The sequence below is a fragment of the Porites lutea genome, chromosome 3, assembly GCF_958299795.1.
Source record: "Porites lutea chromosome 3, jaPorLute2.1, whole genome shotgun sequence".
Classification (NCBI taxonomy): Eukaryota; Metazoa; Cnidaria; class Anthozoa; order Scleractinia; family Poritidae; genus Porites; species Porites lutea.
In genome coordinates this window covers 1,494,902-1,510,563 of record NC_133203.1, presented here as the reverse complement: position 1 = coordinate 1,510,563, position 15,662 = coordinate 1,494,902, and the positions used below count along the sequence as shown (strand labels likewise).

Genomic DNA, 15,662 nt, shown 5'->3' with positions numbered 1-15,662 from the left:
ATCCCTGAACTCTCCTTTTTCTGTTTCCTAAAAGTAAGTTTTCAATTGGACTTTCCGTCTGAAGTCTACATAAATCCATCCACAAGCACCCTCCCCACCGAACAGATTATAAACTGGTATTTAGTTACCAATGCTGTAGAACAGGAAAGCTTTGGTTTCAAATGTTGTGCTTATAACTTGTTAGGTTTTCTCAGGTGATGCAACGTGTTACAAAAACCCGGGCAAAGGAAGCCATTTAGTAGTGACGTGACTGCATTATAAAGGCTGTAAATGTCACACACAATACTCTAGATATATAACAGAGTGAATGGTAAAACAATCAAGTGGAATGCATCATATCGAAGTTGTACTTTATTTGCCTTATGGTAAACATTCTAAACACACGATACAGAGAAGTGCATTCAAAATGCTACTTCCTTTACGAAGGTTACTCGTTGACTAGTGTTTATTTCTTTCATGCAAAGTGGGAATTTGATATTTTTCTCGCAGACTTTCAGTTTCCACCATCGTTATCGTCATCGTTTTCTTATCTACGACAGGGGGGAGGACAAGGACAAGGCGCTGGAGCAGGCGCTTCCGGACAGGGTGCTGGTCCAGGTGGTCCGGGTGGTCCTGGAGGGCCAGCGGGTCCTACGAGCCCTGGAGCACCAACATTTCCTGTGCATCCTTTTGGACCTATGCATCCTGGAGAACCACGTAGTCCCATGCAGCCAGGTGGTCCGGGGGGGCCAGGGAGGGAGGGTTTTCCTGCAGGTCCAGAAGGACCAGGAAGACCCATCGGCCCAGGAGCACCTTTAAGTCCGGGACAACCAGGAGCCCCAGGTGCTCCCCTAGATCCCGCTGGTCCGGGTGGGCCAATTGGCGCGGGCTTTCCCGGAATTCCTGCTGGACCGGGTGGCCCCATTGCACCAGAGGCACCTTTAAAGCCGGGACAACCGGCCGAGCCGGGTGGCCCCATACATCCTGGTGGTCCAGGTGGTCCAGAGAGAGCAGTTTTACCAGGTAGTCCGGGAGGTCCAGCGGGTCCTAGAGGTCCAGGTGGTCCCGGTTCGCCCTTCATTCCGACACATCCGGACATCCCAGGGCTACCTGAACATCCTGGGAGTCCTGGGGGTCCGGGAAGTCCAGGGGGTCCGGAGACTTCAGGAGGTGGCGGTGGTGGTGGTGGATTTGGGCAAGGAGGAGCGAATGTGCAGGAAGAGGAGACTGGAGGTGGACAGCACCTCTTTGTACCTGATAATAAATCACAAAGTACCCAATATAAGTAAAAATGTAAAGGACCAAAATATTAGTGTTAATTTTCTAACTTCGTTTTTATAACAGTGAACTAAACTAACTATAGAAAGTATAGAAGAAAATCAGCTTTGCGAAAGGCTTATTTATTGCGAGTGTTTTGATTTTTGAAGTTCTTTGTGGAGTGAATAACATCAATAATAATGATGATAATAATAATAATAACTATAATAATAATTAAACAGCTCTTTCGACTGCAAGATGTAGAAAGCCCATCTTTTAGAAGAGGCAAAAAGCATGTTTCTTTAAATGGCATCTCGCACACCAAATTTCCGAAGTATAAAGCCAGTGGGATTGATCTATTTTTCGCGACTGGTATGCAAGTTCATTGAAATATTAGCTAGACATTGTCGAGACAACTCGTTGGGATAAAGCGTGTGGGTCGTTTTGCTTATCCTTGCGCCGTTAATAATGTATATTTTATGATAAATCTCACGAATACATCACAGTGTCACCATCCTCATTACAGGTAAATCTAATTTTTCTAACCATCTTAAAATTCAGATTTCTATTCCTTCCCTTAAGAAAATATAACAAAATCAGTGCCATTTTCCCTAAGGTTTTAAGATACCCACTTTTTTTCGTACGTATTTAACCCATTTATTTCTGCACGCTTGCGTTGGTTTTTACTAACTTCGATGTCCTTTGGATTTACAAGTACCAGTAACGTCTACCCATAGTTAACAAAACTGCTGAAAAATGTTGTTTGCAACAGATTTAGAATCTCATGGACAGAGCCAAAAGATAAATAGTTTATCGTATAAATGGTTAAATTGCGCATTTAAAAAGCTAAAAATTTTATCAAGATAAAAGGAGTCTCCTCGAGAATAAAATCTGATTTCTCTTAACACAACTCTCAAGCAATGACAAGGCGTTAAACAGAATTATTTGATGCTTTCAGAGGTTATGGTGAATATTGAATCAGGTAAATGTATTGTGACCGAATAATCTTCAGATTTACAGGGTATTTCATAGTGCTGTTTACATAATCGCATCCCAAGTTCATTTTTGGGAAAATTGTTCCACGCTGAAATGAACACCGAGTCTAGTGATTCACAGAATCAAAAGCTCATACTACATTACATATCGCCATCGACATTTTTGTGACTCGAACGAGATAATCTTAGTCAACCCTAGTGATCTACAATTTATCAACTTACCTTCTTTTGGAATTGACTTTGCGATCGATGAAGCAGCAAAAAGGGCTGTTGCCAACAGAAAAAAAGGCAGACTCATTTTGATGCCTGTAAAGAAAAGAACATTGCATTCTATATGACAATTTGATTCGAGGTAACCAATTTATTGTACATTCCATTTTAAACGAACAGTTCTAACTTCATTTTTTTGGTTGTATTCAGTGATAAAGAAGGATATGAATATAGTTTACCTTATAGGAGAGGCTTGTTCAAAAATTACAAAACAAAAAAAAAACTGGGGGAATCAACCCTACCTGAACCGTTTCTTTAGAACTGTGAAATGTGTTCATCTGCATCTTATCAAACACTTATTATGTCACTTCGTGTGATATGCATAATTGATGGCGATGTTATTTCATTTTGACTCAAAAGATGTTACGCCGTTGGTGGAAAAAAGGACCAATAAAGTTTTAAAGAAATTTTCTACAGTAGGGAGATACGAAAGCTGACGTTTTGAGCGGTAACCCTCTGTTCGAATCCAGTTGGAGTCAATTCGCTTTTGATTCTTCATCACGGTAAAAAAAAAAAACTGCTTTATCGACTTAGAGGATGAAACTAAAATTCTTGTAATCTTAGATTCGTTGAGTTTGCGTCAAAGCGACTTCGTTTGCTTTTTGTCCCAACATTTTTCAGTGGTTCTTTTAAAAAGATAGGCGTTTAGGCTGTGCTATCTCGCAACGTAGGCAGCCGAGGCCAAGAAGTGTTCGACAACTGTCGCTTCCCCCCTCCTCCCAGACAGGATTGTCTCACAACGCAAGGGCTTTCCATTATGGCCACAATACATACATATCTTGCCCCGCTTGTTCAAACGAGGATTATAGTAACCCAATATTAGGGCAAAATTTGGCATCAAATCTGAACGCATACAAAGAAGATTCCTGGTGTTCCTTTACCGTTTACCCTTTGGTGTGAACAATATAGAAGCAAAACGCTTTCAAACGAAAGAAACAGGAACCCGGATTAAAATTTAACACCGGTTTAGTGAAAAATCGACCTTGCGACATCTCAGCTGACATCTGGGCCCAGAATCAGCCATGCTTTGGTAAAATTTGCAGTTTGTTATTCAATCAATCCACAACCAGCCATCTTACCAGAAAATCACCTGGCTTGTCTTGCCAACCTTTGATAGAACCGGCCACCGTACTAAAATTTATTTTTCATTTGACAAACCCTCTATAGCTGAGATTTTTTTGCACTTCTTGGTGGTTTAATACTCTCAAACTATTTAAATCTTGTTCATGCAGTCAAAACGAGAGAGATAATTAAAACTGCGAACAGTAATGATAATATTCTCTGTTTTCACTGTCACGCCATCAAAAATAAATATGCAAACCATTCAATACAGAAAGAGAAGAATCTGGAAAACAAATGATGATAAATAAAGAAAAAGCATTTGCCAATAATCAGGTCTTTGCGATATTTTATATGCGAGATATTCGGAGAACCGTTTTACCCAAAAAAGCTTTGTATGGACATGCCATGCTGGTGTCCCTTTGAGGGGCAGAAATATGGCCGTCCGAAACCAATAGAAACATCTGTCTCTGAGTTTTCCTACAAATGCGTGAATTCATTGCTTGAGGAACTCATAGAGATTAAAGTAATACTTATTCTGCCACAAAGAATGTTCAGATTTTAAAATCTCAAAAAATCGACAACATTTTGAACCCTCATAAGTAAGAGCTTTCCCAGTCACCAGCTAAATGCCGCGTCACGAAAAAGCCTGGAAATTCAAGCGTCCACTATCGTAAACGGAGAACCCTTTCGAACCGAAAATTTGTATGAATAAAAGCGTTAAGGTGCCCGAATAGCTCATTAAATAGAAATTCAGAAGAGTCTATAGTTTCATAGTTTGAATTTTGGTGACATCATATGAAAACCTCGATTTGTAGTGATAGCCCTATTTTTCAGATATCAGAGGTCGTGAAACAATATTAAATAACTTAATTTGAAATATCTCGACCAAAAAAATTGGCATTTGCTCTTCTTAAGCCACTAAAGAAGGAAATAGAAATGGTTTACGAAAGCGCCAGTGTGATGTTCAAGATGGCAACAAACTTCAGTAAGGTTGTCCCACTCAGGTTCACTGACAACAGCGGAAGTCATACATGGATAATGCATCTGTCTTAGAAAAAGACTGTGAATGTCATAGTCGTAATTTAGGTAGAAAAGTACTAGAAACATATTGTCTCCGGACGTATCAAGGAAGCGCAATCTGTATAATAAACAAATACTTTATTTGCTACTGGAAAATGTTATCTGTACATTTTCAGCACAAATGCCCAGAAGTGGGCAAACAAAAGGGCTTTTTCTTTTAGATATGTCGATCATAGTGTCAATCTTGGCGTTTAGAAAGAAGCTTTCATATTCCTTTTTTCGTGGCCTTTATGTTTCATCATCACAATCTTTTCAGATTTTAACTCTAGCAACACCCTCCACCACAGGTACTAGCACACGGTGCAGGAGCTGATCCTGGGGGTCCGGGTGGTCCAGGTGGTCCAGGAGGGCCAACAGGTCCCACAAGTCCGGGGGCACCTGCAGCTCCTGGACATCCCTTCAAACCCATGCATCCTGGAGTACCAGGAGGTCCCATGCTTCCAGGTGGTCCGGGTGGCCCAGGTAAAGAAGGTTTTCCAGCAGGTCCGAGAGGACCAGGAAGCCCCATTGGTCCAGGGGCGCCTTTACATCCTGGGAAGCCAGGAGCACCGGGTGCCCCTCTACATCCTGCTGGTCCTGGTGGTCCTGGTAGGGCAGCCTTTCCTGGAAGTCCTGGTGGACCGGGTGGACCTATTGCACCAGGGGCACCTTTAAAGCCGGGACAACCGGCTGCACCGGCTGATCCCATACATCCGGGTGGTCCAGGTGGCCCAGGGAGAGCAGCTTTACCAGGTAGTCCAGGAGTCCCTGGGGGTCCTAGAAGTCCAGGTGGTCCTGGTTCGCCCTTCATTCCGGCACAGCCGGCCATTCCAGGACTGCCTGCACATCCTACAAGTCCTGGGGGCCCTGGAGGTCCAGGTGGTCCGGAGGGACCAGGAGGTGGCGGTGGTGGTGGTGGGCTTGGGCACGGAGGAAGGAGCGTGCAGGTAGAGGAGGCTTGAGGTGGACAGCACCTCTTTGCACCTGAAAAGATATAATGGTAGTTAAACGAGCACAGCCTATAAAACGATAATTGTCACCTCAGATATTTAATATTATTTTTATAAACCCATATCTGTGCCTTTTTACTCCTACAAATGGTATATTGTGGTATTGCTCAAGTTAAAGCGCTTTGTGATAAGGTTAAATTTCATTTACTCACAGAATGATTAAGTAAAATGCTTGGCCTGGTAGTCAAATAACCAATCTTTATTCCTCTCTGCAGGCGTATCGCGCTTCATATATATTAATTACAGATGATTTTTCTTTGGACTTTTTTCTTGCGGGTAGTGATTGAAACCTGCTTGTAACTATCAAAAAAAAATTACTATCGACAAAATCTTTAATGAAACCTATGCGATCTTGTCCATCCCGTAAAATATATCATTTTAGTGAACTGTTAGTATGAAATTGAGAAAGATTTTTTTTATAGTTTATGAATTCTTTCTCTCTAAAAGTTAAATATTGAAATAAAAATTAATACGATCCTAATGAAATTTCAGTGTTGATAGGGAAATTATGCTTTGAGAGATAATGGTCAAGATGAAATTTGACAAATAGTTGAAGTGATTAAGGGTGCTTCATAAAATGATGTTTACATAACTGTGATCTACATTTATTTATAAATAATAACCACGTGCCTGAAAACGCTTTTGAGAGAATTTATCCCAGTGATCAAATCATGCATGAATTTTATTTTCAGAATGAAAAGCTCAGACTAAATTACATGTGCTCCCAAAAGCTTTGGAATGAAAATATAGTAATTGTAGTTAAGTCTTAAGAAGTCTACGACTTATTCACTTACTTTCTTTTGCAATTGATTTGGCGGTCGCTGAAGCAGCCACTAGGGCTGTCAGTAAAAGAGCAAAAGGCAGACTCATTTTGTGCCCTGTAAAGAAAAGAACAAGGTGTTAAGGGTGGACGTTTGCAATAATATACGTGTAGCAATCATCTCTGTTTTCCCTTAAAGTAAATAAGGCCCGGTTTGCCACGAGCAGCGTCAACTCATTTTGAAGGGGGTTCGTCCTCATGGTGCAGGCTTTTCCCACGGAAAGGCGTGTCTTGTAGATTATTTTAAAATGTATAGATGCAAATTACTCTGCGCAAAATTACAGTTGATGCTGTTTAGAATATTGAAAGAACTAAGGAAGTACTTGTTACCTGAAGCGTCCCTTCACAACAGTGAATAGTATCTTGATCCTCTGTAGTCGCCCACTTTTAATCACTTGTGACATCACTCTACTGATTATTCATAATTAATGATGTGAAATTTTTTGATTCGTGGACTTGCGTCAGTGAGATTTCTTTTAATTCGCTAATTTCAAAGTGGTTTTTATCAGAAACCTTTTTTTTTTTTTACTTTTTTTTTGACTTTTCTATTCAGAGCTAAAGTTTTCAACTTTTTTCTTTCTTTCTCTTTTTTTAGTTTATCCCTGACAGTAGAGGTGAGAAGGATACAGACAAGCTATGACTAATTTTGACGGGTGTGGCCCAAGGTGTCGGCATTGCAATCAATTTCAGTGTGCTTGTATTTCTCTTTTGAATGGGGTCTGGTTGTCTTAAAGTGTTTGGCGACATAGCAGGTGTCATATGTTATTCTTTTGACAACCGTGGGAGTTTCTTACTGAGGCAACCCTTGCATTAGGTGTTAAAACCTGAAACTGCAGTTTAGTGTTATCACAAGTTGGATTCTCTTCACTGAACGTCTTGTTTTTTGTCTAGTTGTTATTATGTCGTTTAAGCTATAATGCTGCGAATAAAAATGTGCTCCAAATGTACTTTCTATCACAATAAAAAATTAGACGGTCTGTTCAAAAAGAAGAATAGAAACAAATTAATACACAGACAGAAACAAGCGACTCAAGCAGGAAAACCAACTAGTTTCAGCACAGTCCCGAGCAGTGAATGTCTGATTTTTCCCAGGTGCGCACAAAATCATGCTTTATTTATTAAAGATAAGTTAAGCAAACAAGTTGGAGCGAATATTTTGACAGAAAAGGAGTCTTTTTCGTGTTTTTATTTGAGGAGGTATATGAAAGTCTGTTTCGTTTTATTGTTTTATGTGTTTGCTGGTAAATGAACACGGTATAGCTGGTGGATTTGGAATGTGTGAAATACCAGGGCGCAGCTGGTTTTCAACTTGGGGTCTTGAATTTTTTTCCTTATCATTACAGATTCCTAAGAAAACAATTTCGATTGTGTTTTTAACTATACCGTATATCTTATGCGATATTTTTCTTTCAGGGTATTAAACCCTAGGACTCTTGACTGGCAGCTAACGTCGTACATGTGAGTATTACATCCATTTGTTCGTGCAACGGTGGATCCAACGCTTGCCTTGCCTCACAAAACCAAAACTCATAAAAGAAAAAAATTAAAACAGTGCTAATTTCTTTTCATATTAAAATCTTCGAGCAATATAGGAATTACCGAGTGGATACATAACTCCCGAAGAGGTGTTAATGAACATAGTCAGCCAGCAATTTTTATCCATATACTTAAAAATTAGAGCTCCTGGAGTGGACTCAGGATACCAGAGCGTCAGTTTTGGAATCGTATGCTGTGAAGTGAATTCATCAAAACATTTACGTGAAGCTAATGTAAGTCAACTCGCAAGAGTCTACAACCTCAAAGGAGCTATGTCACGAAATGAATCAAAACTCAGGCAATGGATACCACCACCAAACTGAGTGAAACATGAAAATTCAACACGTTACAAACTGTCATCTCCTGAATCTTCTCAGGGTGAAATAGCTATTTATTAGCATACTAGGGGTTTTGACATGACGTCGTCAAAAGTCAAACTAAGAAACTATCGATTCTTCTACTTTTCTACTTTCATGAGGTATTGCAGCACCTATAAAATCCTTTATTTACACAAATTTTCGGTTCCAAAGGGCTCCTTGTTTTGCGATAGAAGACGCTTAAATTTCTAGGCTTTTGCGTGACGCGGCATTTAGCTGGCGGCCGGGAAAGCTATTTTGTGGGTTAAAAACGTTACTAGTTTTTTGAGATCTGCTATCTAAACATTCCCTGTCTTAGAATAAATATTACTTTAATCTTTATGAGTTCTTCAAGTGATGAATTCACGCATAAGTAGGAAAACTCCAAAACAAATGTTTCTGTTGGTTTCCGGCGGCCATATTTGTGCCCCTCAAAAGGACACCATCATGGCGTCTCCATAGAGAGCCTTATAAACTTGGGTAAAACGTTTTCCGAATATCTCGCTTGTGAGTTATCGCATCGACCTAATTCCTAGCGAGGCTTTATGTTTATTTATCTTCTTTCATTTCCCAGATTCTGGACTTTATGTGTTGACTGGTTTCCATTTTTATTTTTTGATGGCGTGATAGTGAAAACACAGAATAGTATCAATAGGGTCTTCTTTCTGTATATTGTCATGTATGGATACTATTACCGAGTTAAAAAAACAAGAACAAAACAAAAGAAAAAGAAAAAGCTCGTCTAAACGTTCAGGGCCGTGAGCTCAATAACCATACTTCTATCTGAGTGCTCTTATTAAATAAATAACAATTTTATGAAAGCAACACTCCTTGCTCATCCACAGGTGTATTTAACAGAAAAACAGTACAAGTGTCACAGCGTTGACAAGGATATGCTCATTTGTGACCATCTTTAAATGAAAGGTTAGAATTTACGTTAACATAATTTATCAAATTTGACCGGGTAGAACTTAGCAATCATTATTATTACTACAGGGAACAATTATATATATATATATTGTGATAGGTGCTGTTGAAGTTTTCTGTTTCCCTTGAGTACAACCTATGAGGAAGGGGTTTGGTGTTGGGTCCCGGCGCGAACGGTTTTTAACATTTTTTGTGGGGATGTGATGTAGAATTTAAAAGGAATTTTTGATGTAGAACAATACACGGAGTGGAAAGATAGTGAACTGAGGGTGTTTTGACGCTTATAGTTTAGGTACTACTGACATTATTATATTCCTCGAGGCAGGACATTTGCCCTTAACATTATGTGTCTTGTACCATAACCAACTTATTTGTATGTTAATGTATTTCCTGCTTGCCAATGAGCCTTTAAAACGAATTAATCTTAAGGAAGTGAGGAAAGAATCTCAGCGGTAATTCTGTATCACGCAATACTTTTACTTATTTAGCCAGTAAGGAACGTAAGAATCCCATCACCGGATATGCTCGCGTACTACTTCTCTATGTGCGCAATTACATACGCAGTAATTACAATTTTGCTTACAGCAAAAAGCTGAAAATCCTCTTAAAAGGTTCCAGTTAAATCAGTCATTGCTGAACGCAATTACGCAGGAATTACAAGTTGCTTACAGGCAACAAGCTGGAAATCATCTGAAAAAATTCCAGTTAAATCAGTCATTACTGAACCAGAGAAAAAGGACTGTCATAGTTCATCGTCATTGTCTATGACCCCATCGCACTGCTACTTTATAGATACAGTATACGTAAAAAAAACTCGTAGATCATTTTCAAACGACGTCCCTTCCACCATATTGGTATACCAAAAAAAGCGAAACAGCGGCCATGTTTGTGTCCCAAATCAGTCCCGTGGGAGTTGAATCTTTTTGTTTTGAAAAGTTTTCTTTTGTTCCAATAATTTGCAAAGCTGCTGCCCTGGTGACTAAAAGGATTCTACCAGGAACAAGTTGAACGGACTAAATGAAACCACTTTGATTCATAATACCTAATTTATTGTTTCTTTTGCTTCCTTAAAACAACATATATCTCCAAGACGAAGAAAATGACACAAATGTAAAACGCAAAAAAAAGTTATCTAAATCGCAAATTCAAACATTTCAGCAGCTTGTATTTATGGTTTCTGTTTCTAACCGCAGCAAGACGCTGGGGTGCCTGGGTGTCCAGGGGGTCCTGGAGGACCAGGTGGTCCAGTCAGTCCTTGGGTACCAGGGACTCCGGGGCATCCTTTTGGACCAGGGCATCCTGATGGGCCGGGTGGTCCTTGTGCTCCTGGTGCCCCTGGGGGTCCTTGTGGTCCAGGAAGAGCAGGTTTTCCGGGTGGTCCTGGGGGTCCAGCTGGTCCAGGGGCTCCTTTCCAACCGGGGCAACCAGTGGCTCCTGGGGGACCGGTACAACCAACTACACCGGGTGGTCCAGCAGGTCCAGGAGCTCCTGCTATATGTTGTACGTGTGGTGGTGGTGGTGGTGGTGGGGGAGGACAACAAGGACAACACTTCTTTGAAGCTGTGAAAACAAAAACTAGGTAAACACTACGAATGATGTTGCAGTTTAGTTCTCTATTAAGCTTTGAAATTAGAATCGGATTTGGAATTGTCATATACTAACATGTTTTAGACGTTAAGCTCATGGCCATTAACTTAATCTTTAGTGAAATCGATATCTTAGTAACCATCTCGAGTGAGATGTAATTACCTCATTAATGTAGGGCACATCTAAGTTGAAAATTGCCGTTGTATAGAGCTAAAAAATATGTAAAAATGCGATTGATCCAACTTTAACATCTCATTCCTTCTAACTTCGTGGGATATTAAGTTGCTTCAATTTCCGCAGTTTAACCCGGTTCCCCCACCTACTGGTACGACAGCCATGGCGCAAAACTGACTGATTATGTATAGTTACTTTGCAAAATTCAACCAATAAGACAAAGCTTGCGCGGAGTTGAAGTTTCTATGCGTGCGTATAGCTCATTTCGATTCTCCTTTAAACGTGATCTGTGATATAAAAGCATTGGTAAGCAATACAAACTTGACTTAATTATATATCTTTAAAGAAGTTACTCTTTTGATATAGGTTGTGGTCCATGCCTGCCTATTTGTTAAACCGAATTTAAAGTGAATAACGAAAATGTGCGGTGAAGATGATTTTTTTTTTATTTTGAGATAAAAGTTTAAGTGCTAAAAAGTCACGCGTTCGACCTCTCCGAAGTAATTTTCAAGTGCGTGGGAAATACTTTGCATAAATAGAAACAGTTAAAAATTGTTAAAATAGATAACAATGTCAACAATAAGTGATAAAATATTTATTTAAGTTGAAAAGAAGGACATAAAACAATCAACACAATGAAACAAAGCGATAATAAAGCTAATTAAAAACGGCACTCAGTTTATATAGTGTTTATATAGTGCTGGTTACAATTTTTTTTAAAGCATTTTAAAAAGATGACAATCAAGGACGAAATGTCCTGACTTTTAATCTTTCATTTTTATCACAAAATGTTTATCCAAAAATAAATTATCTACATTTTTGTAACATTTAAAATTGCAGGTACCGGCTCCAATTTGTCGCCTATTAGCTTTAAAATAATAACAAGATCTCTTTATTACAAAGTAACAAAAACAACTGCCCATACACTAAGAAAAATAAATTTTATAAAAGTCAACGACGACTAGTTTGTATTGTTTTCCAGAGCAATTTGCAACGTTATACTAATTTATTTGTAATTAATTTGGAAGTAACAAAACGTAACAAGATGGACGAAACTACCTTGACCTTAACTGACTCAGCCCCTTCAAAAGAATCAACTTGTTGCTGATTAAGAAAAGTTCACAATTTTAAGGTTACGTGACAGATATAGTCGTTTATTTATTTATTTTTTTAATTACCTATAAAGCCGGGTTCGTTTAAGATTTTTCAATACTCACCATCTTGGATTGACCGAGAGGCCACTAAGGCAACTAACACAATTGCGATACACAAAAAGAGATGGGACCTCATTTTTCTGTAAAGATAAAACAAAATGTCCAAGGTGTATGAGATGATGAAATTTTAAGGACAATTTTCGTGGCCGCGGCCCGACGAATCCTGAACAAAGCAATATCACAAAGACATATTTGAAGAGAAATGTGTACGTATATCAGTGTGTCCGTGCAAAACATCTTTTTCCTAAGGCCTCTTTTTTCCTTACACAAGACGCCTTAACATTTTTACTGTTTGCTAGCATTTATATCCAATACAGACATTAAACATAGTGAAAAAGACTAAATTAGCCTTGATAAATTAGGCGGGCTTCTCATAGAAATTTAAATGGAACTGAGGCACCTGGGAAAGGTCAGAAATATCGGAAAATAACTACGTCATCTGACGTCGACAACAATGGCAGTTGTTACGAAGAAAGGGAAACCTAACCTTAAATTTGACATGATAATGAAAATTTAGATTTCCTGTTTGGATTTTCACTTAACAACTTAAAATACTATTGCCTTCCTGGTGTTAATCTCTAGAGATACGATTAAGTCTGGATTAGGTGGCACCTTAGTGGTGTTAATAATACTAATCATTTCTATTCCGAATCAGGAACTGCATCAGCGACACTTACAACTTCGGTTAGAACCTTAACATGTATATCCTACATTTATGTCCAATTCAGTTCCGTTCCAGATGAACAGATTCCAAAACGTTTAAGTCCAGCTGTCAAACTACTAATATTTTTTTTTTGATTATGTGAACAGCGATATTATACGAAAATCTAAAGCGCTATCACAATCATTGCTCTTAAACATGATATATAAAAATCAGCATTAGTGGCTAACATTGCTCTAATTTACTACATTAAAGAAAACACAAGTCTTACCTCTCTGGCCTTGTAGACCTGCAAACTGTGCTGTTCTTTCGAAGATCCTTGCTTTTTGTGACCAATTACGTTAATAATTGAAAGGTCTCCAAAGCTGGGCCTGAATTGTTTGGGATTTACGTTTATGGCACTTGCTAAATCTGACGTTCATTATTGGTTTTTAGAGATTGTTTTATTAAGGAAAGTGGAAAACAGATGTTGTTTTATTATTAACCGTCGAAAGACACGGTTTTTTTCTACATTTCTTCCAAAGAAAATTCATAGAAATATTACCAAATCTCATCTACTAATTCAGCCTTTAAATAAAAAAACATTAGTCCATTCATATAAAACTATAGATACTCCCCGTTTTTTCTCTTTTCTTAATTTAAAGAATTCCCTTGTTTTCATATTTGGGTGGGCCTACAAAGATAAACAAAATAAAAGTAAGCGTATAACTTGGCCAAAGTTGTTTCAGAGATTGATTTGAATGGTTACTGATATCTTCCTGAATCGTGTTCAACCTACTAACACCATTAATGTCCGGATAAAAACTTAGAAACGGTGTTTAAAGTGAACAAAAACATGCAATAAAAAGCAGCGAACGTCACCTGCGTCCACATGCAACGGTTTTATTAAACAATATATTCATGACATTTTCTGTTTTAAGACTAGATAGATGTTTTACAATGACAGTGGGCTGGCAAGGGTGGAGACTAATTTAGTTGACTTCAATTTATTTATAACAATCATTGAGTAAACGATACAGTGAATATTGGCAATGTCACGAATTTTTACTCATAGCCTCTTTTCTACTTATAAAGTTCATTTCTCCTTCTCAAATTACTCCTGAGTGATACACAAACTCAATTTTTTTGTTCGTGCATATGAAACCTTTATCTTGTAAGATCTTTCCCCACTTAAGTTAAGATAGGATAAGACATACGATACAATTGGATTTATATTATTTGCATTATATATTTGCATTGCCTTGCATACTCAGAATTATTAGTTTCTTAAAGTGTTATAAAATGTTATCTATTAGTTTCTTAAAATGTTATATCTAGAACCATGATTATGTAATTGTGATAAAAAATATCACTAAGTTAAATATAAGTAAATCGACTTGCTTTTACGCAAATCCTCGGGTAATTGATTCCAAATAAATGGATAGGTTCAAATGGAGAGTGGAGTCTTGTCTATAATTTTGACCAAAAAAAATCACCCTTTTCTTATTTACAACAAGAGTTAGTAATACACCGTTTCATATTCAAAGTTTATCTTATCGGTATCAAGTAACAAAAATATATGATAATATCATTTTACTTATGAAGTGTTACTATTATGGATGGCAAATTGCTCCGAAATTTTGGCGCGAAATTTCAGTGTTTATTTAAGTATTGTCGCATATAACTGTAAATTAAGCTCGATAGCGTGAGGAGTGGTTGCCCAATCTCCCGAGCCAGGGGCTCATGCATTAAACGCTCGAGCATTCCGGATCGAATTGGAATTTTAGAAATGTTGGTTTTTGCGGAGAGGGGAAAACCGGAGTACCCGGAGAAAAACCTCTCGGAGCAGAGAAGAGAACCAACAACAAACTCAACCCACATATGACGTCGAGTCCGCGAATCGAACCCGGGCCACATTTGTGGAAGGCGAGTGCCCTCACCACGGCGCCGTTTCTGCTCCCTAGCGGCCAGTGTTTCCTAGCGGCCAGTTTTATAAAGATGCTATGGAAGAGGATTTTTTGGTACTAGATTATGACGCGGAAGAAGAAATAAGCCTAAAGATGTGCATGTATGTTCAATTATCAGATTATCAGAATTCTTCTAAAAGTCCTGTATTTTCTTTAAATACTTTATTTCTTCATGCAAATTAAATACGAGCAATTTTAAAAGATTTGACTATACGAAGCTGTCATCATGCAACCTCAGAAATTGTCAAGTTATGATATATTTTCTCATCAACAATTACTTTAAATACGACATGACATGCTGTCTAAAATATGCTTTATACGTGTGTCGTGCATGTGCGGGCTTGGTGTGCCGAATTTTTTGTCCTATCCTAAATTCCTTGTGTTTCTCATCCTAATAATGCGAAACTTAACGGAAACATCAGCCAGGTTAATGCATCCGTTTTATTTTCAAACTTGTACCACTGTAGAAACTATGCAGTCAATTAATTTAAACATAATGATAAATCAAACAGTTTTAATTGAAAACGGACGCAATTAACCCTTTAGCCGTTAAAGAGTGATCAGTATGAAATTTCTCCTCACAATCAATGCTTTCTAAAACGGATTGGTCATGAGACCTGAGGACATGATCAGGGAGATGAATCTGGTAAATATTTCAACAAATTCTCCCCACTACTGTTTTTAATGTCGAAAAATTAGGGGGCGGGGTATTAAATTTTCGGAAAATTGGAAAATATTGGATTTTGAGGTTGTTAGAAATAAAGACATTAAGTGAATAACTAGTTACAGCTATCGCTAAGTGCCAACGA

General features: G+C 38.4%; 1 protein-coding gene across 1 annotated transcript; it reads right to left on the bottom strand.

The window, feature by feature from the left end:
* Nucleotides 1-333: 333 nt before the first annotated feature.
* On the bottom strand, nucleotides 334-13,235 carry LOC140930047 (uncharacterized). The gene is made up of 7 exons (XM_073379704.1): nucleotides 13,179-13,235; nucleotides 12,250-12,326; nucleotides 10,460-10,831; nucleotides 6,427-6,510; nucleotides 4,935-5,606; nucleotides 2,454-2,537; nucleotides 334-1,233 (listed from the first exon to the last, which is right to left on the bottom strand). Exons 2-7 carry the CDS (start codon nucleotides 12,320-12,322, stop codon nucleotides 527-529), a joined length of 1,992 nt encoding a protein of 663 aa, XP_073235805.1. The 5' UTR covers nucleotides 12,323-12,326; nucleotides 13,179-13,235; the 3' UTR covers nucleotides 334-526.
* Between the last annotated feature and the right edge of the window lie 2,427 nt (nucleotides 13,236-15,662).